The 26966-nt window shown below is 38.1% G+C and overlaps 2 protein-coding genes, 1 long non-coding RNA gene and 1 pseudogene across 3 annotated transcripts; 2 read left to right on the top strand and 2 right to left on the bottom strand.

Annotated features, from left to right (window-relative positions):
- Positions 1 to 482: 482 nt before the first annotated feature.
- Positions 483 to 3905, bottom strand: LOC104750403 (subtilisin-like protease SBT3.16). The gene is made up of 8 exons (XM_010472193.2): positions 3519 to 3905; positions 3322 to 3413; positions 3115 to 3212; positions 2195 to 3012; positions 1810 to 2105; positions 1608 to 1722; positions 1324 to 1501; positions 483 to 1229 (listed from the first exon to the last, which is right to left on the bottom strand). Exons 1-8 carry the CDS (start codon positions 3633 to 3635, stop codon positions 661 to 663), a joined length of 2283 nt encoding a protein of 760 aa, XP_010470495.2. The 5' UTR covers positions 3636 to 3905; the 3' UTR covers positions 483 to 660.
- Positions 3906 to 6210: 2305 nt separating this feature from the next.
- Positions 6211 to 9225, top strand: LOC104753602 (subtilisin-like protease SBT3.17; annotated as a pseudogene).
- Positions 9226 to 20362: 11137 nt separating this feature from the next.
- Positions 20363 to 21744, top strand: LOC104750404 (transcription factor MYB20). The gene is made up of 2 exons (XM_010472195.3): positions 20363 to 20768; positions 20852 to 21744. The coding sequence occupies exons 1-2, from the start codon at positions 20506 to 20508 to the stop codon at positions 21459 to 21461; spliced, it is 873 nt and encodes a 290-aa protein (XP_010470497.2). The 5' UTR covers positions 20363 to 20505; the 3' UTR covers positions 21462 to 21744.
- A 3247-nt stretch (positions 21745 to 24991) lies between these two features.
- Positions 24992 to 26435, bottom strand: LOC109129640 (uncharacterized). Its single transcript, XR_002035922.2, has 3 exons — positions 26290 to 26435; positions 25527 to 25673; positions 24992 to 25177 (listed from the first exon to the last, which is right to left on the bottom strand). It is a non-coding gene; the product is annotated as an uncharacterized LOC109129640 (long non-coding RNA).
- Between the last annotated feature and the right edge of the window lie 531 nt (positions 26436 to 26966).

Below are 26966 nucleotides of genomic sequence, written 5' to 3' on the forward strand. Positions count from 1 at the left end.
TACTTTTACGTCCTGTTTTTATCCCATAAAGATTAAAAGTCCAATTTAAATCCGAATATATGTATGTGTGCACCAAGTTAGCATTGCGTCATTTTATGTGATTTTGGTGGACAGAGAAAAAAGATAAAACAATGAAATCTTACCTATTATTAGTATATAGGCTCATTGGACGGTTGATGTTATTTCATCTTTTTCCCCTCACATGTTACATCTTATTTTCAAGTATTCTATATTCTTTCTTCATTTCTCATTCTACAATTGTAATTTATATCCTAGATTTAGCATCAAATATCCGGATTTCGCCAAAGCATTTTACTAATTTAGAGGTGAGCCACTGATAAAAAGTTTCCAACAAATCCACAATGGTAAAACACCAAAACTAAAACCTGAGTGATCGAGTGGTCCATGTGCAAACAAAAAATTCCTCAAGATAGAACTGAACATAAAAGCTATAAAGCAAGTTTACGATACGTACTTGAGTCTAGGCCCAATTATAACTTTATATTATCATTTATTTCTGTAGATGTAGATGCATCATGAAATGGAAGAGCCAATTTGACACACAAGTGTAAAAAAGGGCTTCTTATCACATTTACATTGCCTCTGATAGAAAACTAAATTATAATACACATTGGTACTATAACAACATTAATAATTTTGTTAGATCTTGTAATGCAAAAGTCTTGTTCTCACAGAAAGAGGTATTCTTACACTGTGGCCTCCATTGTCAATCCAACTCAAGCTCCCAAAGTGATAATCAGTATTCGCTCTATGAGCAGTAGAGACTTTGACCGTGAACGTAAGCTTGTTGGTGGTGTTGGAGCTGAATTCAAGTGTCTCAGGACTCACCTGGAGGTTAATACCTTGAGGCTGTTGGATCACAGCTTTGTAAACTGAACCAACTGGTCCAACATTAGTCACGGTTCTAGTGACGGTGATCTCTTTACTGAGATATGGGATTGTGATGGAAGGCAAGTTGACATCAAGCATTGATGGGCTTGGGGAAGGGCAAGTGTATATTTTTCCAAGTAGTTTTGAGATGGACGTATTGTTGTATCCTGCTGAGCACAAGTAATGAACATATTCATTTTCTCCCATGTCATAGACAAGTCCCGGATCGGCTACTTTCACCGGGTTCACCACACCGCCTCCGTAGTCAAATGGGTCAGCGAGTTTGCGTGGTGAACCCTCGGCTGAAATAGGCTCTCCCGATGGGTCGGTTTGCAATGCTGCAATGGTTATATAGTTATTTCGCGGGTGTTTCTTGTGGAGAAAGAAACAAATATTTTTGCGTGTGAATAAATATTATATGTATATCTTTACCAGTTGTAACGAGAGCGGATCGGATTGCAGCAGGAGACCAGTCAGGGTGGTTTTGTTTAACAAGTGCGACGATTCCGGCCACGATAGGTGTAGCCATAGATGTTCCTGACAGGAATTCGTATCCTGACCATGATGGCATGGCTGCGAGTATACCTGAACCTGGTGCTGCTATATCCGGCTGTACTTTAAAGAAAACCAAAACGTAAATTCATCAGTAACGTGAGAGACTAGTTGAGTGTACGTAAGACAGCAAGAAGTAAATAAGGAGTTTATATATACTTCACCTTGAGAATAGCAGGAGATATTGTATTGGGACCCCTAGACGAAAATCCTGCAACCTTAGTAGCTGAAGGTTTGCCAACGAACGTCTTGGTTGGACTGATCTTAGCTATAGGCTTTCTGTGGGATTCATTCAAGAAAAAAGAAAAATGCTTAGTACGTCAAAATGGAATTTAGAGAGAAATATGAAGGAGGAGAAGCGTATACTTGGTTGTTTGCATGTACAATAATATATCCATCCCAAGTTCGTAGTCTACATAGGCAACAGGGATATCAGCCTTTTCGGTTACAACACTATCGGTTGGTTTTATCGCAATAATAAGGCCAACAGCGCCTACTTTTTGCATAACAACCCCAAAATTTTCTGCAAGTGTTCCTCTTATAAAGGAAAACAAGTTTTTTCCTTTAGCTATACCAGCTTTAAAATCCTCCTTTGTCAGGTCATCGAAGTAAAGGATCTCAGAGAATCCAACTTCTTTTCCAGTGTATACACCTTCTTGACCCTAAGAATGAAATATATCCCACAAAAGAAAGAGTTAAATGAACGATCACATTTTCTTGTTGATTGTGATGCAAGCAACCAATAACGTACCAGTAAGGTTATATTATTTCCAAGAGTGATGGGCGTGAAGAATTCTCTGTCCATGGTTGTAGCTGCGACAGTTATGATCCACGGAGCAATGTTAGAGATTGTTTGAGAATCAGGACCATCGTTACCTCCTGCAGCTACTACCGGAACTCCTTTCATAACAGCATGAAAAGCAGCGATAGAAAAGTCATCTCGATCAACTTCAAAAGCAAGAGGTATTTCATCTCCGACCGAGAGAGATAGTACATCGACACCATCACGTATGGCGTGATCCATGGCCTTTATAATATCTGGCGTGAAACACTTTATGTTGTTCCAACACACTTTGTAAGAGGCTATACGGGCCTTTGGGGCAGTGCCTCTCGCGGTTCCCTTGGCTAGGCCGAGGTAGTTGGCGTCTTGGACAAAAGAACCTGCGGCTGTCGTTGCACAATGGGTTCCGTGGCCGACTTTGTCTAGAGGGGACATGACCTCGTCTTTCTCCGTAATATTGAGCTTTCCATTGTACATTTTCTTGAGACCCTTTGAGTAGTAAGTAGCTCCAATCAACTTTCTGTTGCAGCTCGATGCTTTGAACCCTTTTCCTGAAACACATCGTCCCTTCCAACGCCTAGGGATCGGTCCAAGACCGTTGTCATTAAATGAAGGTGAGTCTGGCCATACTCCTGAGTCCACGATTCCTATAATTACTCCACTTCCCATATCAGTCTCATGTAAGAGACCAGTTGGAGCGGTTGGAGTGAGTCCCAAGTAATCATTAACCCTTGTTGTTGTCAGTTTCATATTCTTACTTCTCGTTACGTGAACAACATCCGGATGCTCTTACAAAAATCCAAAACAGAAAGTTCAGTTTCGATTAGTTTCACTTCGACGTTTGACCTAATTCTTGCTCAACAAGAAAGATAAACGTTTCAAATTTTTACCTGAAAGTTCTCTTGCTTGAGATGATGTGAGTTTCGCTGCAAAGCCTGAGAAACCATGTCTGTAACTATAAATCATAGACTCACGAGAAGCTTCTTTGCTGCATTATCAGTCAAAACATATAAATTCATAAACCAATATTTTTTCACGCAACAAAACATCTATCGATCCGAAAGCATATATATATGCCAGTGCTCATTCATCATTACCTTCCAAGAAGAGGTCCGAGAATATCATGATGTGATTCAGTTACAAGATCAGGATCATCATGTTGCCTCTTACCCAAATGCACAGTGTAAATCTAAACATAAACATCATCAAAAAAATTAAAATCGCCAAGAATCTAAAATAGCGAAAATTATTCGCAATGCTGCCGAATAAAAAGAGCAAAAATTTGATAACATACCTGGTTATCCTCATTAGCAGCAGTAATTAAGGCTATCTTGAAGATTAATACTAAACCTATGAACAAAACTACAAAATGCTTCTCATTATTAGATACAATCAGAGAAGACAACCCCATGTTGTCTCTAAGATTTAAGGGGTTGTTGTTGTTGAGGCAGATTCTTTTCCTAGAAGAATCTTCCAAGATTATAATTATTTATTTGTTCTTGAACCACCTCAACAATGTCCTCTCTAATTGCATCCCATAAGCATTTATGATTGTGTTGATCAAGTCATCTCGTATTTAAATCGAAGCATTCGTCTAAGAATGTTGGGAGTTTTTTTTAGACTACAACGAAGGTTGGGCATACCACCAAAGCTAATTTTGTGGTTTAGAACGAAAACGTATTATCGGTGTGAAATTAAAACGAGTTAAAAACGTAAAACTATTTACATTTTGGTTTGTAAATAGGAGGTTTAAGGAAAATTAATTTGATAAAACGTACACTCTTAGGAGTTATAAACGTACGTTACCGAACTATATGTTTGTCATAACTTATAAATGTTCAGGAACGTTAATAATTTAGGCTTGTTTTTGTCATTATAATTATCTTATTATGTTACCGTCCAACTTTTAAATTTGCATGAAAAGGACTAACACATAACATACTCGTAATATGTGTAATCGAAGTCTAAAGGTTCGAAGAAGCGTAAAATATATATTTTATATATGTCATATGAAATATCTAACGTTTGAAATATGTCTTGAAAGTTTTGTGGTCAAGGAAATATCCAAAAGTTACAAAAAAAAAGAGTAGGCTAAGTGTTTAGTTCGATTCACATTTTTTTTAAAAATGTGAAAATCGTAGGTTTATTGTAAATTACATTTTACATTTTTGGTCGAATCATAACTCTGTCTAAAAGAAAAACGAAAACTTGAATCGTACTTTGAACTGAAATTTGTGTTGTTCGACCAAGTGTTGTTAGTTCGACTGGAAAGAAACTACATTAGCTATCAAGGGAAAATCCCAGAGATCACATTTTCAAGTTACATTTGGAAAGAAACTACAATAGCTAATGTACAGAGCCGTGCCTATGGGCAATAAAAAAGGCATTTGCCTCGAGCCCCCACCATTCTTTCATATATTTTTTGTGTTTGTGAAATCATAATCAGTTTGCTATCAAATAGTTAAGAAAAGAACTAAGTAAGAACTTAGATTATGAGAATTTGGTGAAAACATTATTTAAATACAAGGAAAAAGACTATATCTTAGTTTTTAAAGATTATTGTTTTGTTTTCAATAATTTCTATGTTTTAAAATGATTTTTACATTTATTTTATTTACATTTTTTTTTAAGAAAAATTTTCAATTTCAATTTCGCCTTAAGCCCCGTAAATCTGGGCACGGCACTGCTAATGTAGGTAATGTGTAGTGACCAAAGTAGTATTGCATGTGTATAGTTTGGTTTTAAAGTTTTGGGTATGTGGAACTTTTTTAGGTAAATTTCTAGAAGACATATAGAAACGTTCCAGTTTTTAGAAATATAGTTGGGTATGTGAAAAAGTTTTAAAAAATTGATTTGGTTACTTATATTAGTAAAACAATTTTTTGGTAATCATCATAAAAGAAATCTAAAATTTAGTGTGATCGAGCAAGAGTAATTATAGGATGGGTGGGGGTAATTGTGATCATTACCGTACCAATGAAAACAAAACACACAAAAGTATCAGTCGTCATTTGTAGCATCCGTAAACAAATCTTTCTAGCTTTTTAGACTTGGGCTTTAGGTACTACGCCTTTGATAAAGATAGGTTAACATGCCGAGTGAAGACATAGAACTCAGTAAAAAGTGATGATCGAGGTGTTACAAGACAAACATCTGAAATTGGGTCATTTCTTTAGTGAAGCTGATTACAATGAAGAAAATATAAATCGTTACATACTCTAAATATTATACAGGTTTAAAAAAATGTTTATTTGTCTTCTTTGAGCACTATAAACGGTTACTTGTTATAAAAAGTATGAAGTTTTCTTTCCCTTTTATAATTTCATTATGAAGGTTGCTTTTTTTTTTTTTTTTTTTTTTTTTTTCTATATCTATTTATAGATAACATTATATATGAGTAAAAAATATAATCCGGAGAACACCGCATCTAAGGAAGTCTCATTGCTCAAACCAGATCATTCATTCCATTGAAGATGATGGGGAAAGGAAGCAAGAAACATCCTCTGATGACTAATTAAAGAAACACATAACAAGTCAGAATTAAGGAGAAATAAGTAATATGGATGATGATGATGGTGAGGAAGAGTGTTTTGTGAGGTAATGTTCTTAAATAGTTGTTTTTGTTATAGTCATTCTTCAACATTGTCTCTTAGCTGTTAATCCCCTGGCTAACTAATTAGGTAATTTAGGTGGATCGGAATACCAAAAAAAAGAAGAAAAATATCCCAAATTAAGCATTTAATAAATCAGAGTAACTATATGATATTTCGATATATTTTAAATGGTAACAATTTGTTTATTTCTTAACTGTATTTGGTACATGGCTATGTATATTTTTAGAATCCAGTTGATTATTTCTGTAGTTTAACGTTTCTTATATATGCGACAAAACAAAGACATGTTCAAGCAACTTGTGATGCAATAAGAGAATAATTGTTTAGGGGAAAGATTGTTATTATACCTACCCGGCCCCCTCTAAACCCAGAATGGGCAAATCTTTTCTGATTGCAGATCATACAAGTTCTCTAGTCATCAGACTCGTGTTAATCTTGAACGGAGTGTTTATCTCCGCGGCACAACTCAATGGCTTGATGAGCAAGGTATTATTTTATTTTATTTTTCATCTTTTGAGTAATGATACTACAAGGGGCATATGAAGTATCTTTTTCTTTTGTTTTTCGATAATCCTAGATTCATATTGTACACTTGGGAGCAAAGCAACATGATACCCCTGAGCTGGTTACTAAATCACATTACCAAATTCTTGAACCACTTCTTGGAAGGTATGAATATTACAATGTAGTGAAATATTGAGAACATTTATGAGGGTATACTCAATTTTTGTTTAATATTTATAGCAAAGAAGCTGCCAAGAATTCTATAGTTTACAATTACAAGCATGGCTTTTCCGGCTTTGCAGCAAAACTTACCGCCTCTCAAGCAAAGAACCTTTCAGGTACTTTAATTTTTTTTTTTTTGTATTCTGTCCATATAAACTCAAAAGAAGAAATTATGAAACCATTTGTTTTGTATCAGTGCATCCCGAGGTTCTTTCTGTTGTACCAAGTCGAGTAATGTGGCCAAAAACAACGAGGACATATGATTACCTAGGACTTTCTCCTACTTCTCCAAAAGGTCTTCTACATGATACCAAGCTGGGAAGTGAAGTTATTATTGGAGTAATAGACTCAGGGATATGGCCAGAGTCACATTCTTTCAATGACACAGGTTTAGGACCGATCCCGAAGCGTTGAAAAGGGAAATGTATGTCTGGAGATGGATTTGACCCCAAAAAACATTGCAACAAAAAACTTATAGGGGCCGAGTTCTTCACTGAAGGTCTTTTAAATTCTGAGGCAGAATATGATTTCGAATCAGAAAGAGAGTTTAGGTCCCCAAGAGATGCTAAAGGCCATGGGACACATGTTGCTGCAACTGCTGCTGGTTCTTTTGTGTCTAATGCAAGCTACAAAGGACTAGCTGTAGGAACCGCTAGAGGCGCGGCTCCTCATGCACGTATAGCTATGTACAAGACGTGTTGGAGACGTGCTGGATGTATTACAGCTGATTTACTCAAAGCAATCGATCACAGCATACGCGACGGGGTTGATGTTATATCCGTTTCAATCGGTAATGACCCCCCAGCGAGTTTCGATGTCGATATGGATGACATTGCATTCGGTTCATTCCAAGCCGTGATGAAAGGCATTCCCGTTGTTGCTTCTGCTGGAAACGAAGGACCTGACGCTCAAACCATTGATAATGTTGCTCCATGGATCATAACCGTCGCCGCAACATCCTTCGACCGTTCTTTCCCTGTACCAATCACTCTCGGAAACAATCTAACTGTTCTGGTTAGTCAAGACGGTTTTAAAAACCTAATTAGTCTATCATCTTTTCTGGCCAGAATGTGATTCTGTTTTTATTATCTCTAACTATTCCAGGCTGAAGGTTTAAACACATTTCCTGAAGTTGGATTTATTGAGCTTCAGAACGCAATTGAATTGTTGGACACCAATATCGAAGAAGGGGTAACTAAAGGGTCCATCGTACTTGCATTTACAGCAACCGCTACGGCGGCAAAAAAAGCACATGACATACTCGAAGCTGGATGTGCTGGTATAATCTATGCACAATCTGTAATTAATCCTACGGTTTGCAATGGTGTGGATGTTCCTTGCGCCGTTGTAGATTACGAGTATGCAACTGACATCTTATACTACATCCAGACCTCAGAGTAATAATCTTAAACCAAGTTTCTTTAATTACGTAGGTTTCTTGTCATTATTATTATTATTATTTTCTCTAACACATGAGAACATTATGTAGTTCGCCTAAAGCAAAAATAAGCCCTTCCAAGACACTCATTGGCCAGCCTCTTGCATCTAGGGTGGCTTATTTCTCTTCTAGAGGACCTAATTCAGTTACACCAGCAATTCTGAAGGTTTGCTTAGTAACTGAATATAATTATTTTTCGTTTGTTGTTGATTCAAGTGTTCATGAAATTTTGGGACTCTATTGTATGATAATGCAGCCAGATATAGCAGCACCGGGTGTTAATGTTCTTTCTGCTGTAAGTGGTGTGTATACAATATTGTCGGGATCATCAATGGCGACTCCTATTGTGTCCGGAATTGTTGGATTACTCAGACAAATACACCCTGGCTGGTCTCCAGCTGCCATCCGATCCGCTCTTGTCACAACAGGTTCGTAGTTCTTACTCTAAAAACTATATACCAAAAATAAGATATGTTCATCCGGGTTTTATTCGACTTATATAATTAAATTATCTTAGAAAAATGTTACCAAATAAAAACGGAATCTATTATGGATCAATTTGGTACGGCTTTGATTCGGGTGGGGTTTTAATCAAATTTATCTTTTACTGATTGAACAAGACTTTAAACATATTTAATTACTTTCTTTGTTGAAATGAAGCATGGAGGACTGATCCATCTGGAGAGCAAATATTTTCAGAGGGATCAACGCGAAAACTTGCTGACCCGTTCGACTATGGAGGTGGCTTGATCAACCCGGAGAAAGTAGCAAACCCGGGCCTCATCTACGACATGGGCATCAATGACTATGTTCATTACCTTTGTTCTGCGGAATACGATGACGGATCCATCTCCAAACTACTTGGTAAACCTATCAAATGCCCTTATCCATTGCCATCTATGCTCGATTTCAACATGCCTTCCATCATAATCCCAAGTCTCACTAGAGAGGTCACATTGACTAGAACCGTGACAACTGTTGGACCGGCTGATTCGGTTTACAAACCCCTGGTTGAGTCTCCACTTGGTATAGAGCTTGATGTGAATCCGAAGACTCTTGTGTTCGCTTCCAACATTACTAAGGGTACGTTTAATGTGAGAGTGAAAACGAGTCATAGAGTGAACAGTGATTATTATTTTGGGAGCTTGTGTTGGACTGATGGTGTACATAACGTCACTATTCCTATTGCCGTGCGAACAAAGATCTTGAAGAGCTATGATTAATCATTTTTTTCACTTGTAACTAATATAGGGATTTTTATTTTATTTTTTTGGGTTATGATTCATATATATTCTGCTATTATTTTCGTTAATTCATATATTCTATTCTTCGTTGGATGAATCAGATAATGTGGTTTTCACATATATCTAAACATTTAAAGCCTCGGATCTTTTAGTTCCATATAGTTTCATACTTAATATAGGTTTAGACATGCGATTAATCATATTAAAATCTTAAAATTTTCGGACACCATCATGTATGAATATGTGTATTATTGACTAATTGTAGAATATAGTCTATACTCTATACATTATTTTCTTCATTAATAACATTGCTTCTTTTACACACTCCAACCTAATCCAAGTGGACTAGTTAAAAAAATAATTAGGACTTATGAAAAATTGAACTGTTCAGCCTCCAAACCATTTACTATTTCTAATGGTACGATCAAAACCTTACGATATGATCAAAAGTTGGAACTTAAAAGTTGTTTTCCATTGCCTTGGTATAGCTATTAACTTGAGCGTTGAGTCGTCGTCATATTGGTGTCACTAGGGACCGTTCCAATAATAACTTTAACTTCAATCCAAAAACTTTCAATTTTATCTTTGTCATTTTATATTTCTTATCCAAAACCTGATGATATTAGCTTTAGGGATATGTAAAAGTACATTATAAACAATCATCTTTTACCGCACAAAAAAAAAAAAATCTAAACCCTTGAATATAACTATTACGATAAAATAAAGAAATAAATGTCATTTAAAAACTAAAAAATTATGGTGATCCTAAATTTTGTTTACCCCGCTTGTCTTATGAACTAAACTTCCAACTCCCAACTCCCAAGTGACTACGATCGTATTCGTATCTGTTTTTGTGGTACATATGTTTTTTTTTCTTTTTCGATTCACATCGAATTTCCAAAAATTAAAATCTAATATTTCAATTAGTAAAAAATTAAATTCAAAATAAGAGACACTTTTCGTTAACATATTTTACAATATCATTTTGATTATAAAACCATATTCCGCCTGATAGATGAATTAATTAAAATAGTTCCCATTATCCATCTTTGGCTTTTAATTTTGTTCTTTTGTTGGTCTTTAGACGGAAGCAAAGACATACAAAAAAGCGGATGAGATGGCCCTTTCCGACCAAAACGTTTCGCGTCCACTCCTCTCTTCTACTCATTCTCCACGTGTCGTCTTGTTCGTGTACCAGCCATGAGCTTTACTTTATTTATAACTACATAATGCACCACTTTGACATAAATATATCAATAATTATGAATACTAATAAATAACAGTGAAAACTATGGGACATAAAAAATTGTAATGTTGATGTTACTAATAAATTGATGTTTTAGTTTTTTTATACAAAATAAAGAAAAGTAACTAAATCATTTTATTAATTTTTGTTAGTTTAATAATACACTCTCTTTCTCACATAGATTGATGTTTCAATAGTTTCACACATATTATTTTTAAACTAATTTATAATTATTTTATGGTAGAAAAAGAAAACATAATCCACTAAATATTATGTCATTTGGAATAAAATATAAAGTAAAAATATCATTTTAGTTTTTTAATCTAAAAAATCAATCTTTAGAGATAAGAAATATTCTCTAAAACATCAATATGAGACCGAAAGAGTATTAATTTGATTTTTCTCCTCTCTTATTGATTATAAATGAAAGTAATACATAATACTATTATACAAAATATTAATTTTTCTGGAACAGAAAAAAACACCTAAAAGATCATTCTAATAGAGAGAATATATTTTAGTGTATACAATTCATTTTATTATACTCCTAATCATACAATATTAATGTTTTTATCTATGTCAGATTATTTTATTTTATTTTTACTTTCTAGACAAAACTTATGTTTATTTGATACTTTATAACCAATATTTGTTTTCATTGGTTGAATTAATTTTTGTTATGTATTAAATCATATTTTCTTAATCTTCTTGTTTTTAACTAAAAAACCTTATACAGGGAACTGATTGTAACACCCGCGAATCAAAACTCTGCGTTTTGGGGGTGGGTGTCGATCGACACTCATGTGGTGTCGGTCGACACCACTTATTTCTGGTTCGACCAGATTGATTTAATTATCGATTTGGACCGGTTTGGTTTAGGAAAAACTATTGAACCAAGATATTTAAGTAGGAAAACGACCTAGGTCATGTTTATTTTTTTCTTGGTCGCTGTTTGTTGTTTTTGAGAGAGAAAGAGGAGAAAACAGTTTCTAAGAGTTCTTGTGAGAGTTTGTGAGATTTGAAGGCATTTTTGGAGAGATCTTGCTGTGAGAGTGAAGATCCAAGGATAGGAATGTGGTGGGAAGGTTTCTGTGGTGGTAGCTTCGTCCTTTGGGCTTAGATCTCTTTGTTGGCTAAGGTGAGTGCATGACCATGGCTTATCTAAGCTAAGATCTCTGTTTCTGTGATATTGTGTGTTGTTTGGTTGTTTGTTTTTGGTTTTTTTTGAGTTTTTTCGTAGTTCATGAGGCTTGGATTCGTTCTTGGGATTGTGTGGGACGAGAGGAGAAGTTTGGAGGCGAGATTCGGAGCTTATGTTCAAAGGAAATCACTGCTCGACAGTGGTGTCGGTCGACACCAATGTGGTGTCGGTCGACACTAACGCGAGGACGGCTCGGGAACTTAGCGAGTGTCGGTCGACACCATGTGGAGGTGTCGGTCGACACCATGTGGAGGTGTCGGTCGACACTATGTGGAGGTGTCGGTCGACACCGTTAGGGTTTCGGGGGTGTCGAGCAGGTGTCGGTCGACACCCAAGTGGTGTTGGTCGACATCAGATGTCCAGTGTCGGTCGACACCTTTTGGTATCAGACACCATTCTGACAGTAACCGGATCGTGTCGGGTCACTTGTTCATGTTCCTGGTTTGTTTTATTGTTATTGTTTGTGGCATGAGAGATCTTATTGCTTGTGTATATAGCCCATTAGATGGGAGGATTGCCTAACTGAGTATTTATCAAATACTCATACATCTCAATTTGTGTTTGTGGTGCAGGTAAAGACAAAGTGTGATCGTGGAATCAAGGCAATGAAGAGGAAGATGTTCTAGGGACTCGATTGATTGTTGTCTGGCGTTGCCAGGTTGCTAGAGTTGAGTCCTAGAATGTTGTTAGGATTGCTGGTTCTCTGGTTTATGCTGTTTGGATCATTAGTTTATGATTTGGAATTAATGTTGGTTATTAGATTATGATTGGTGAATTATTGGTTAATGATATTGGTTATTTCAGCTGTTGATTGTGATTGTGGTTAGGTGGCTATTGGGTATGGAACCACTAGTCATAGTTATTTATTATTATTATAATATTATTATTATTTATTATTAAAAAAATAAAACGGGTGAGGTCGTTTCAGTTTGGTATCAGAGCCCTTACGGTTCTAGGTTCGGATTCACTAGGTTTATGTTGTGTTGTCTGGGATTGCATGTCTTGATTGATTATGTGAGTTAGTCAATTGTGTGTGGCATGGAGTCCTAGAGCATCTTCTTCGAGCCTACAGTGTGATTCCACGGTGAGTTTTTGTATGTGTGTTATGTTTATTGTGTGCTTAGCTTTCTGCTCATGGTAGTGCAGATGGTTAAAGAGGATGTTGTTGCTGGTCGTGGTCGTGGACGCGGACGTGGTCATGGAAGCGGACGTGGTCGTGGTAGGGGCAGGGTCCCAGTGGTTAGTGAGACTGCGGACCAGAGTGTGACAGCAGAGGGTATCGGCGAGTCGCATGGTGTCTAGGGGGATTCCGTGAGTGTGGCCGGAGGGAGCGGTGTTGATGCTCCAGTAGCCGGTGATGTTAGGACCCTAGGTGCAGGTGTCCCAGTGAGTAGAGTCCCGGGTGTCGACCTTGCGGGTTTGCTGGCACAGTTGTTAGAGCGGTTGCCACCTATGGTACCGGCTCAGGCTCAGGTAGTGCCACCAGTGGTGGCGGAGGAGCGGCAGCCAGTGGCTGCGGATGTGGGAGTCCATTCTCGTTATATCAGCATGCTGACAGAGATGGGCCGTATTGGTACCGAGCGGTTTTTGGGAGGTACAGATTCTACCGCTGCGGATGCGTGGATGAGGAGTGTGGAACGTAACTTCCATACTCTGAGGTGTCCTGAGGGGTTTTGGGTTGACATTGGGGTCCACTATTTGTCTAGTGATGCTCTGTTGTAGTGGAGTTCTGTTGCAGCCATGAGAGTGCAGAGATGTCTTGGGCTGACTTCATCTTGGAGTTCTACCGCAAGTATTTCCCTAGGGAGGCACTGGATAGGTTGAAGGTGCAGTTCCTTCAGCTAGCTCAGGGGACTCAGTCAGTGCGGGAGCTTGACTTGGAGTTCAGTCGACTTCTGAGGTACGGGGTCGAGATTTGGAGTCTGAGGAGACTCAGATCAGGAGGTTCTTGAGGGCCCTAAGTGATGACTTGAGGGTTCACTGTAGGGGGCGGAGTTATGCTTCGCGTGCAGAGCTGGTTGAGACTGTAGCAGGGATTGAGGAGGATATCCGGGCACAGTCAGTGGCGGCTAGCCCAGCAGTCCAACCTAATAGGGCTCAGCATCAGGGAGGTTCTAGCAAGGGCGGTAAGCCTGCACAGGGAACCAAGAGGAAGTGGGAGGCTAGGCAGACGTCAAGTGGTGCAAGTTGCTTCAGGTGTGGGAGCAAGGATCACAAGATTGCTAGCTGTCCCAAGAGGAGTGCCCCATCGACAACAGATCGTGTGTGCTACTATTGCAGGGAGCCAGAGCACATCAAGCCCTATTTTCCCAAGTTGCAGCCGGTAGCAGTGGCGGCGTTGCAGCAGGTGCAGCCGGGAGGAAAGCAGGTGGCACGGATTGAGCAGGCACCACGGGTTTACACGACTGTAGAGACTGGTGGAACCAGCGCCGGAGCGATCACAGGTATAATCTCTGATACTTTGTCTTTGTGAATTCTTAGTAAGTTCAGATTTTATGTTGTCATGTGATAAAGTGTTAGGTTCTCAACACATGAGGTTTGTGTAGGGACCTTGTTGGTGGGAGGGTTTAAGTCCCACGTTATGTTTGATTCTGGAGCTACTCATAGCTTCATTACCCTAGTGCACAGAGAGTGCGGGTATCGTGGGGGATCCTGGAGAGCGTACAAGAGTTGTCAGGGTTGCTGGAGGCAAGTTTCTGAGGGTCATTGATAAAGCGAGGGGTATCGATATTCAGATCACGGGAGAGTCTTGGCCGGCGGATTTGTTTATCAGCCTAGTGGAGCTGTATGACGTTATCCTGGGGATGGACTGGTTGCATCGGCATATGGTTCATCTGGATTGTCATCAAGGTAGAGTGGAGTTTGAGCGTTCAGGAGGGAAGTTGGTTTTTCAGGGGATTAGACCGACTTCGGGGAGTCTCGTGATCTCGGCCATTCAGGCTGGGAAGAAGATCGAGAAGGGCCAAAGGCTTATTTGGTTACTATATCTATGCCAGAGTCAGTGGGAGAGTCTATGGTTAGCGGTATTCAGGTTGTAGAGGAGTTTGAGGACATGTTCCAGTCGTTGCAGGGATTACCACCTTCTAGGTCTGATCCTTTTACGATTGAACTGGAACTAGGGACGACACCATTACCCAAGGCTCCTTACAGGATGGCTCCAGCAGAGATGGCATAGCTGAAGAAGCAGCTAGAGGATTTGTTGAGCAAGGGATTCATCTGTCCTAGTGTATCACCGTGGGGAGCGCCAGTGTTATTCATTAAGAAGAAAGATGGGAGTTTCCGCTTGTGTATTGATTACAGAGGTCTCAACCGGGTCACTGTGAAGAATAAGTACCCTCTTCCGAGGATCTATGAGTTGTTGGATCAGTTGAGAGATGCTACTTGGTTCTCCAAGATAGATCTGGCGTCAGGTTATCATCAGATCCCGATAGATGAGGCAGATGTGAGGAAGACTGCTTTCAGGACGAGGTACGGGCATTATGAGTTTATGCTGATGCCGTTTGGGTTGACTAACGCACCAGCTGCGTTTATGAGATTGATGAACAGCGTGTTTCAGGAGTTTCTGGACGTGTCTGTCATCATTTTCATCGATGACATCCTGGTTTATTCTAAGAGTCCTGAAGAGCATGCAGTGCATTTGAGGGCAGTTCTGGAGAAGCTGCGGGAGCAGAAGTTGTTTGCTAAGTTGAGCAAGTGTAGTTTCTGGCAGCGTGAGATGGTTTTTTTGGGTCACATTATGTCTGCAGATGGGGTTTCTGTAGATCCGGAGAAGATTCAGGCTATCAGGAATTGGCCTAGACCGCAGAATGCCACGAAGATCAGGAGTTTTCTTGGGTTGACAAGGTATTACAGGATATTTGTGCAGGGGTTTGCGAGAAGAGCACGTCCTATGACGAAGTTGACGGGGAAGGATGTTAGTTTTGTCTGGTCACAGGAGTGTGAGGAGGGCTTTGCAAGCTTCAAGGAGATGTTGACTACTGCTCTGGTGTTGGCTTTGCCTGAGCAGGGAGAACCCTATGTGGTTTATACAGATGCATCCAGAGTTGGTTTGGAATGTGTGTTGATGCAGCATGGGAAGGTGATTGCCTATGCTTCGCGGTAGTTGCGGAAGCATGAGGACAACTATCCTACTCATGACTTGGAGATTGGTTCTGTAGTTTTTGCCCTGAAGATTTGGAGATCTTATCTTTATAGTGCAAAGGTACATGTGTTTACAGATCATAAGAGCCTAAAGTATATATTCACTCAGCCCGAGCTGAATTTGAGGCAGAGGCGGTGGATGGAGCTCGTGGCGGATTATGATCTGGAGATAGCCTATCATCCTAGTAAGGCTAACTTGGTTACAGATGCTTTGAGTCTGAAGCGGGCAGCTTCAGCTCAAGAGCAGGATATGGATTCTCTGGTAGGAGAGATCAGTGCGTTGAGCTTGTGTACGGTTTCTCAGGAGCCGTTGGGTTTGGTTGCAGCTGATAGAGCAGATCTTTTGAGCAGAGTGCGGTTGGCTCAGGAGTCGGATTTGGGGCTGGTGAATGCCTCAAAGGATGTTGACTCGGAGTATCAGGTTTCGGCTAATGGCACTATTCTGGTGCATGGGCGGATCTGGGTGCCCAAGGATGAGGAGTTGAGGCAGGAAATTCTGAGAGAGGCTCATGCTAGCATGTTCTCTATTCATCCAGGAGCGACTAAGATGTACCAAGATCTCAAGAGGTACTATCACTGGGTCGGGATGAAGAAGGATGTGGCTAGTTGGGTTGCGAGGTGTGATGTCAGCTAGTGAAGGCTGAGCATCAGGTACCAGGTGGTGTGCTGAAGAGTCTTCCCATTCTAGAGTGGAAGTGGGATATGATTACTATGGACTTCGTGGTTGGTTTGCCAGTGTCCAGGACGTTTGATGCTATTTGGGTCATTGTGGACCGGTTGACTAAGTCAGGACATTTTCTCACCATTGAGAAGACTGATGGAGCAGCAGTCTTGGCTAAGAAGTATGTGAAGGAGATAGTCAGGTTGCATGGGGTGCCAGCGTATATGAGTACAGCTTATCATCCCCAGACAGATGGACCGTCAGAGAGGACGATCTAGACGTTGGAGGATTTGCTGAGGATGTGTGTGTTGGATTGGGGTGGTCATTGGGCTGATCATTTGAGTTTGGTTGAGTTTGCTTACAACAACAGTTACCAGGCGAATATCGGGATGTCACCTTATGAGGCTTTGTATGGGAGGTCGTGTCGTACATCATTATGCTGGACTCAGGTGGGGGAGAGGAGCATGTACGGGGCAGATTTTGTTCAGGAGACCTCGAAGAAGATTCGGGTGCTCAAGTTGAACATGGCTATTTTACGGGGTCCGAACAGGTCATTGACTGAGACTAAATTGAGTCCGAGGTATATGGGTCCGTTCAGAGTGATTGAGCGAGTCGAACCAGTGGCATATAGATTGGAGTTACCTGAGGGTATGCAAGCATTCTATAAGGTTTTCCATTTGTCTTGGTTGCGGAAGTGTCTCCGTGAGGATGACCAGTTGTTTGCTAAGATCCCCGAGGATCTTCAGCCCAACATGACTTTGGAGGCAAGACCAGTGAGGGTTCTCGAGAGGAGGACCAAGGAACTTCGGAAGAAGAAGATTCTTTTGATGAGAGTCCTGTGGGACTGTGATGTTGTTGAGGAGCAGACTTGGGAGCCTGAGGCGAGGATGAAGGAAATGTTTAAGAAGTGGTATGAGAATCAAGCCACGACTTGAGCTTGCTTAGCATGGTCCCATCTGTAGTCCATGGATGGAGCGGAAATGGAGTATTCCAGCCCATCTCTCTTGTTACTCAGTCGCTTGGGGTGGTTGGTTGTGCGACTCAGTAACAAAATGAGGTGGTGTTTGGTGTACAAAATTTTCGCAAAGCAGTGTTTTGGAGGGAAGTTTCCTGAATTAGAAGTTTCTATAAGTGGAAAGTTTCCAGATGTGGTAAGTGCTAAAAAATGGAAAGTTTTATGTGAGTTAGAATTTGTCCATTTTTGGTGGCGGAGAGCCTAGGAGAGGGCTTGTGTGGCCTTTGTGACGGGCTGATTAGCCGTTGTGTGGCCTTCGTGGCGGGCTGTTTAGCCGTTGTTTGGCCTCCGTGGTGGGCTGTTTAGCCATTGTGTGGCCTTTGTGGCAGGCTGTTTAGCCATTGTGTGGCCTTTGTGGCGGGCTGTTTAGCCATTGTGTGGCCTTCGTGGTGGGCTGTTTAGCCAAAGTGCCTGTTGAGGCGGTCCTTCGGGACAGATGGTCTTCGTGACAGTCCTTCGGGACGAGTGGCCTTGGTGGCGGTCCTGTTTAGGACATTTGTTTGGCCTTGGTGGCGGTCCTGTTAGGACATTTGTTTGGCCTTTGTGGCGGTCTTGTTTAGGACATTTGTTTGGCCTTTGTGGCGGTCCTGTTTAGGACATTTGTTTGGCCTTCGTGGTGGCCCGTGGGGCAGTGAGATGATCCTTGTGTGGTCATGGGGTATTCCAGTGAGGGGATATGTGGTTGGTAGGACATTGTGTTGTCTTACGCGAGCCATGGGAAGGGAACCTGGTTAGGAATAGGACTCAGACGTGTTCAGAATTGTTTGCTCGCGACTCTTGGGGGACTTCGGTTCTCCTAGTACCGCCATATTCCAAGAATTTGTGGCTTGAGAGTGTGGTTGGTATATCAACTTCAGATGACGATCCAAAGGCGCGCTATAGGGTGACGACCCGAGAGACGAATATTGGATTTCTCCTTATACATTATGGCATGCGGGTTTAGGCCCGATGAGGAGCCAACATTATGGCATGCAGACTTAGGTCTGATGAAGAGCCAATAAAAACTCAAGGTTTAGGCCTATGAGACAAGGAAAGTCTAAAAGTCGAGAGCAAATAACGCCTGGAGCGTGAGTCTATCACCTAGAGGTGACTTTTCGTATATCAGTCGGAGGAGTGCGGGCCGTGGAGTCGGTAGCACTTGAGTCCTTGGTTGAGTGTTATTCAAGATTCGAGGATGAATCTATTTTGGTGGGGGAGAATTGTAGCGCCCGCGAACCAAAACTCTGCGTTTTGGGGGTGGGTGTCGATCGACACTCATGTGGTGTCGGTCGACACCACTTATTTCTGGTTCGACCAGATTGATTTAATTATCGATTTGGACCAGTTTGGTTTAGGAAAAACCATTGAACTGAGATATTTAAGTGGGAAAACGACCTAGGTCGTGTTTTATTTTTGTCTTGGTCGCCGTTTGTTGTTTTTGAGAGAAAAAGAGGAGAAAACAGTTTCTAAGAGTTCTTGTGAGAGTTTGTGAGATTTGAAGGCATTTTTGGAGAGATCTTGCTGTGAGAGTGAAGATCCAAGGCTAGGAACGTGGTGGGAAGGTTTTTGTGGTGGTAGGTTCGTCCTTTGGGCTTAGATCTCTTTGTTGGCTAAGGTGAGTGCATGACCATGGCTTATCTAAGCTAAGATCTTTGTTTCTGTGATATTGTGTGTTGTTTGGTTGTTTGTTTTTGGTTGTTTGTGAGTTTTTCGTAGCTCCTGAGGCTTGGATTTGTTCCTGGGATTGTGTGGGACGAAGAGGAGAAGTTTGGAGGCGAGATTCAGAGGTTCTGTTCGAAGGAAATCACTGCTCGACAATGGTGTCGGTCGACACCAATGTGGTGTCGGTCGACACTAACGCGAGGACGGCTCGGGAACTTAGCGAGCGTCGGTCGACACCATGTGGAGGTGTCGGTCGACACCGTTAGGGTTTCGGGGGTGTCGAGCAGGTGTCGGTCGACACCCAAGTGGTGTTGGTTGACACCAGATGTCCAGTGTCGGTCGACACCTTTTGGTATCGGTCGACACCATTCTGACAGTAACCGGATCGTGTCGGGTCACTTGTTCATGTTCCTGGTTTGTTTTATTGTTGTTGTTTGTGGCATGAGAGATCTTATTGCTTGTGAGTATAGCCCAGTAGATGAGAGGATTTCCTCACTGAGTATTTATCAAATACTCATGCATCTCAATTTGTGTTTGTGGTGCAGGTAAAGGGAAAGTGTGATCGTGAAATCAAGGCAATGAAGAGGAAGATGTTCTAGGGACTCGATTAATTGTTGTCTGGCGTTGCTAGGTTGCTAGAGTTGAGTCCTAAAATGTTGTTAGGATTGCTGGTTCTCTGGTTTATGCTGTTTGGATCATTAGTTTATGATTTGGAATTAATGTTGGTTATTGGATTATGATTGGTGAATTATTGGTTAATGATATTGGTTATTGCAGCTGTTGATTATGATTGTGGTTAGGTGGCTAGTGGATATGGAACCACTAGTCATAGTTATTTATGATTATTATTATATTATTATTATTTATTATTAAAAAAAAAACGGGTCAGGTCGTTTCACTGATGAAATAATATAAGGTATTGAATCACATAATACATACACACAATTCCTTTTAAAAATTTAAGATAACAAGACAATAATAAAGAAATAAAGCTTTATTATCATATCCATTAATTATAATTATAAAAACAAAATGCCAAACAAAAAAGGGAAAATGGACCACCTGTGTGTGAACCAGATTTGAAAAGATTGAATTATAAAATCTTAGTGCTAAAACTTTATTACATTCTATCTGCTCTCCTTATACATATATATATATATACATATATATATATATATATGTATGCATATATATAGGTGGTTGCCAAGCTTACCCAACTCTCTCTTCAACTTGCAATAACATTAACTCTCTCAGGACAACGACAAGAGATTGAGAAAGATAGAAAAATTAACTCCGTTTTATTCATTAACCTAAAGAGTCGTAGAAACAGTATACAGAGTGAGGGAGAGAGAGAAATGGGGAGACAACCATGCTGTGATAAAGTAGGGTTGAAGAAAGGACCATGGACTGCAGAAGAAGACAGGAAGCTCATGAACTTCATCCTCACCAATGGACAATGTTGTTGGAGAGCTGTTCCCAAGCTTGCTGGTCTACTTAGGTGTGGTAAGAGTTGTAGACTTCGTTGGACGAATTATCTCAGACCAGACCTTAAAAGAGGTCTTCTCTCTGATTACGAAGAGAAGATGGTCATTGATCTCCATTCCCAACTCGGTAACAGGTTAAAAAACTTTCTTACTTGAGCTTCAAGTTTCGATATATGCTATGTTTCTGAGGTTTCGTTTTTTTATTTGGTATGTGAAGGTGGTCAAAGATAGCTTCTCATTTGCCGGGAAGAACAGACAACGAAATCAAGAACCATTGGAACACTCACATCAAGAAGAAGTTAAGAAAAATGGGGATCGACCCTCTCACGCATAAACCACTCTCTATCGTCGAACAAGAGGACGAAGAACCCGTCAAGAAGCTGCAGAAAGTTCAAATGCCTTTACAAGAAACAGCCGAGAAGAATCTTGAGGAACCAACTAGTTATTGTCTAACCAAAGAAAGCAACAACACCAAGAACACGTCAAGACTTGAAGAGTCTTTGGATGATGATCAGTTCAATGCGATGAATCTTGAGTATAGTGTCGAAGATGTTCCTCTTATTGATCCAGAGTCTTTAGAGCTTATCTGCAGCAACTCAACAATGTCTTCATCCACGTCCACGCCTTCGAATTCTTCTAATGATTCGAGTTTCTTGAAGGATTTGCAGTTTCCGGATTTCGAGTGGTCCGATTATGGTAATAGTAATAATAATGATAATAATGATGGTGTGGACAACATTATAGAGAACAGTATGATGAGCCTGTGGGATGTTGATGACTTTAGCAGTTGGGATTTGCTGCTTTCTTCCACTTTTGGGTTGGTTTGAATTCATTTAAAAGTAAATGGTCTCTTTTGTAAAAATGGGGGGACAGAAAAACCTAAATATACCTTCTTTACTCTAATTTTTTGGGGGGAATTTGAAAGAACGTTGAGAGAAATTTAGAGAAATAAAAATATATTTATTTTTTAGCGACCAAAAGAGTTGGAGAGAATTGTCTCGTTGGGTCACTTTCTCTTTTTGCTTTGTATTTTGGGTTCCATACTTCCACGTATTCAGGCTCACTATCACTTGAAAAATATTAATAATACACTCTTTTTAGTTTCAGCAATATTAATAGTACTATTTTCAGCTTTGTGGCACTCGTTTGCTCATTTTTAATAGGGCCTCTTCAGTTGATATGAACATGCAAATTTTGCGATGTCGAAAAAATTATATTAGGTTTACATGATTAGATTTAGGTGAGAGAGATGAGGTGTAAAGGTCTTGAAGATTACAGTGCCAACAAAGTTTGGTTTTTTGGACTTATTATATTTTTACTTTTCATAAGTATAATATTTTTTGGTTTGTATATAAATTCTATATAATCTTATATGTATTTTGATCATTGTATATTAAAATTTTCAGTTTTTACAAACTTCCACCTATATCCACATATGATATATGATGGTCATTCCGTTTCAAAATATAGGATGTTTTAACTAAAAACATGTAAATTAAGAAGTGTTTATTTTAAAAAATTTAACCGATCATAAAAAAATATTACATAATATAAAATATTAAATTAATATAAAAGTTGTATAGAAACTTAAAAATATTTTAAATTATAAAACAAAAGATCTCCTCTAAAACATAATATATAATAAAAGAGGAAGTATGTTTTTTGACCAATGATTGTGTAATAACCTTGAGCTTTGGTTTGGGAAAGTCTACTACTAATGCATTAAACTTGGGAAACAAATTAAACGACGAATCTTTTATTCTACCAATTAAATCACATTATGTTTTAGTTTAAATAAAGATATAAACATTTAATCTTTTAGAAAAATTTCTAGGTATTTCATAGTAGAACAGTAGTTGAAAAGTCCACCATAGATTACTAATCTATTTTGTAAAATTCTATTTTCTTTTTGCATGGTTGCCTCTTTCATTATTTAAATGATTAGAATAACAGAACAATGAATATAGATTTAAAAATGAATACGACTAAAGAAGGGTTATTGAAGCATTTGTAAACCAGAAAAATAAAAATAATAAGGTAGCTCATGGACATCTTTGCCTTTGTCTTCACTTAGAAAAATCTAAATAGGTTGTCTAAAACCGTTGAGTACGAGTAAAAGTGACTTCGTTCAGACCACAATTCATATACGTTTCATTTGAAAATGTTCCCATCTTCTTTACACGTATTTTACTCTTTTTGTTTCGGTCCTACGTTTTGACTCATAAACGATGCTTTAAAAATTTATACGCATGCACATCTTATTATTCAAATGAAAATGATGGCATTTTTGTATACGGCGTTCTAAGAAAAGTCGAAAATAGATTAAGTTTGACAACCAAGCTTATGTACTGCCATCAAAATCTTCAAAGACATTTACCGATCGAGAGATTAAGAATCTTGCAAGACGACTTTTAATAAGCGCTTCAGAAAACTTATATGAGTCTTTAGTTGCACTGAATCTCTCAGAATGTACTAGACTTGTAGACGCATAACTAATGTTCGTAAGGATTATGAGTGGATGACTCATTATGAATGCGGAATGATAGAAGACTGTAGAAGCCTTTATCGACATCGAATGTATGTGTTGGCAGAAACACACATGCATGTGTACATGTGGATGTGGGTGTATTACTCAGGCTTAGCGTCATGCTGACCTAATAAATGTAATTATTTTAGAGTACTAGAGAGTTGAATATGGTGTGTGTGTGTGTTGTTTCTTTTTTATATTGAGTCAAACTTGATGTGATTTATGTATTTCCTTTTCTACCAAGCACTTTGTCCTATAGGAACCGCGTCATCCTAAAACAGTCAAAACTAATTGATAACGTTATAGTTTATAGTGATTTGCATTATTGTGGATATGACTTCTTTTTTAGTTTTGAAGGTGATTTGGTAGATCCTTTTAGTTTTAGTGGACATTTGATACTTGATTACTCTGATAGAAAAATCACTAAAAATGAGCTTTGAGAATGTTGATACCTAATTGGTTGACAGAATTAACAGCAATAATTTAAGTGATCCAATTGTTCACTTATAATTGGAAAAAGGTATTTTAAAAAAAATAAAATAAAAAAGTGATTGGTTGGTAGAAAAAGCTACTTAGGAGTCTGTGTTTTGTGTGGAATGAGAGAACTCGGCCGTACGTTAATCATGAAATGAGAAGACTCTTGTGCATTCTCTTAGTTCTTTTGATTTCATAATTTTGTACACAAAGGATATAGTAATTCTTAAGATGTAGAGCTTTTGATGTTTAGGGGTATAATACGACTAAAAAAATCAACAAAAAAATTAAGAAATAACCAATAAAAAAACATCAACAAATTGTGGTGTGTTGTATAAGGAGACCCCAATTGGTACATTGGCTTGTGATGAATACTATCATTATGACTGTCTACGTTTGATAATTGTTTTGATGTATCTCACAAAATTTTTTCATAAGACTTCGCAATAAGTATTCTGGATTAGTTAGAATTTTTCTTCCTTTTGTTTGTCTACATTTGCTAGAACTAAAGACTGTCTCATATAGTAGTAATAATATTGGATCACCAACTCTCAAATCACTATAATTGTTACAAATCAAAAGTCTTGTTTTATTAAATCGAATAACTCTCACATCTAAAAACACATTCATTCATCATGTTTTGCATTGCCATTCGTGACCATTATAACTTTTATAAATTTTATTTAATAAAAAGAATTGAAATATGTATATATATATACATATACAAATTCTCATCATGAATATTCTAGCTATCATCAATCAATTGTTGGCACGCGTTTATTTTAATATTGAAATTTCTGTCTGTATATTATTGTGAGCCGATGTGTCACATTATCTCCAAATGTTGATAAATATGATAATTATAATTATTTTTAGCGAAACTATAAATTAATATATTCAAAAGCTTGAACTAAGGTTCCAAAAAAGGGACACATGTCATAAAATGTGCCATAGCCCCTAATATGTACCTATCTATATAGAAATCTACATTATTCCATAAGTACCACTAAGGCACTTTTTTTCTTTCCACCCAGCTCTAAACAGTAACGTCAATCTTGTCTGAAAGTTTTCTTTTCTCCTTTTAATATAGTTAGGAAGTTTCAGATTTTTGATAATATTTGTGACGGGTTCACGAACGCAAATCATCTTCATCCCCTCTCTAAATTAAATGTAACACATCTTTTAACTTATATTGAGCCAATTAACCATGAACAATGCACATGCACTTGGTTCTTGTCAAAATGTTCTATATCTCCAAAATTGTTAGTTTTAATGTATTTATTATAATTGGCTAGGAAGAGAACACAATGGAAAAATAATCTCTATATAAGTAAAAGAAAAGTACAAATTTGAAAATTGCTCAAAATTTTCCAGATTGCCATTCAATTAACTGTAAAGGAGAGTGTTTATTGAAATTGGAAGGGTAATTTTGTAAAAAATAAAGAATCGACATTACCCGACCCGTTTGGAGAAAGGATCCGCGTCCTTTCACGTATAATCCGGTTTGTATGTTGTTGGGCTTCACGTGAATGTCGTTTTGGCCTGTACGAAAACCACCAAAAAAGCCTTGCCCATTAGTTGTTTCACACATAATTGAAGGAATATACGAATAAAAAGAAATCTTCAAAACTTAATCACCACAAAATCTCGATTCTATTTCTAAAAAAATTATAACTATCTAATAAACCAAAATTCCATAATCATCGGTCAAATATTTCGTCATATATTGAATATTTCCCGTAAATCAACCATCATTCATTCTAAATTGGCGAAGTATCCTTTTCTGTTAAGCGTATCCAAAATTTTTTGCTTTCACAAAAAACTAACATTCAAACTTTTTTACCTAAACCCTAAGCTACTATTCATCTATAAATATGATCATCAAACTCACTCTGAAAATCATCAAACACTTATCATTCCTCCTTTAAAAGTAGCTAAACATACAAAAAGTATTGCCAATGGCTGCAGCCTTGGCATTCATCTGAGATGTTAAGCCTTAGAAAACTTCATGGAAAGTTCAAGTTTGGATTCTTCATACCTGGAAGACGTATACAGCAAAATTTGGTGAAACCTTGAACATGGTACTCGCTGACGTTCAAGTGAAGTGAGTATAAATAATTTTTTTTAAACTATCACCATTTTGTATACATACATATTCAAGTTGTATTTTTATAAAACTAAACAAATCTAATGTTATTTCAGGGTACAAAGATCCACGCTTCCATGAAAAATGACTTGATGAACCGGTGTGGAAACAAGATCATTCCAGGAGAATGGAGATCAGTTGAACATTTTCCCTTTGTCAATTTGGGATAAAATTCCATCTTTTTTTTTAAAAAAAATAGATTTTGAAATAAGGTCTCTTTGATTCATATTAAAACCTGAATTAAGTTATTTGAGATGCTTACTTCAACGAAAACAAACTTACAAAATTCATATTCGATTTTGAGATTGTATAAACCCCAAATTTTGAATTTGATTTTTCATGATTATCAGTATATAATCGGAAATTATTGTCATCAGATTTACAAATATTTTTTGGGTAATGTTCAATTCGAAAGGTATATGTTATTTGAATTGCGAACTGGGTTAAATTTGAAGATCAACAACCACATAAATTATAAAACGAAGTTGTGAATTGGTTAGATACGAACCTCGGATCAACCAGAATTGGGTGCTTTTGTTGGAGTCTCATCTTTGATTAAACCTACACAATAGAATCAAGTATGAAAACAAGAGAAATTACAGGAAGAAAGAATTAGAAAAGAAGAAGGGAGTTGTTCTTCTCTTCTCTCTCTCTACCTCGACGACGACGAAGGGAGTTGTTGTGTCGTAAGGTGGAGGAAGGAAAGTTGTATGGGCTTTGGTGTAGAATTAAAGGCCCAAATAGTAAATGAGTTATTTTGTGTTGTTAAGAAAACAAATTAGAGTACATAGGTTACAATAAGTTGCAGTATAAATGTTATCCTAAAATATTATTACATATTTGATTCATGTATAGTATAAATATCTAAAAATAATTTATAATGTATGTACATTAATTATCAGAATTTGAGTTTTTCTTAAAAAAAATTTGTTGTAAGTATTATATCTCATATCTCATATCAAAAGATTTGCAAATGGAACATTTTTTCTATAAAAACTTATAAGATATTAATGTTGTAAAGACACTAATGTAATATATGTGATACTATAAAGAGTTTTGATGTATAAAAACTAAATTACTTACGAAATACAAAATATATTAATTTAAATAGGAAAATATTAATTTATATTTAAAAACAATTTGATTTCTTTCAATTATTTTTAAATATATTTTAGAGGTCTGTCC

This window comes from Camelina sativa, chromosome 16 (genome assembly GCF_030686135.1).
Source record: "Camelina sativa cultivar CO46 ecotype springtype chromosome 16, ASM3068613v1".
Classification (NCBI taxonomy): Eukaryota; Viridiplantae; Streptophyta; class Magnoliopsida; order Brassicales; family Brassicaceae; genus Camelina; species Camelina sativa.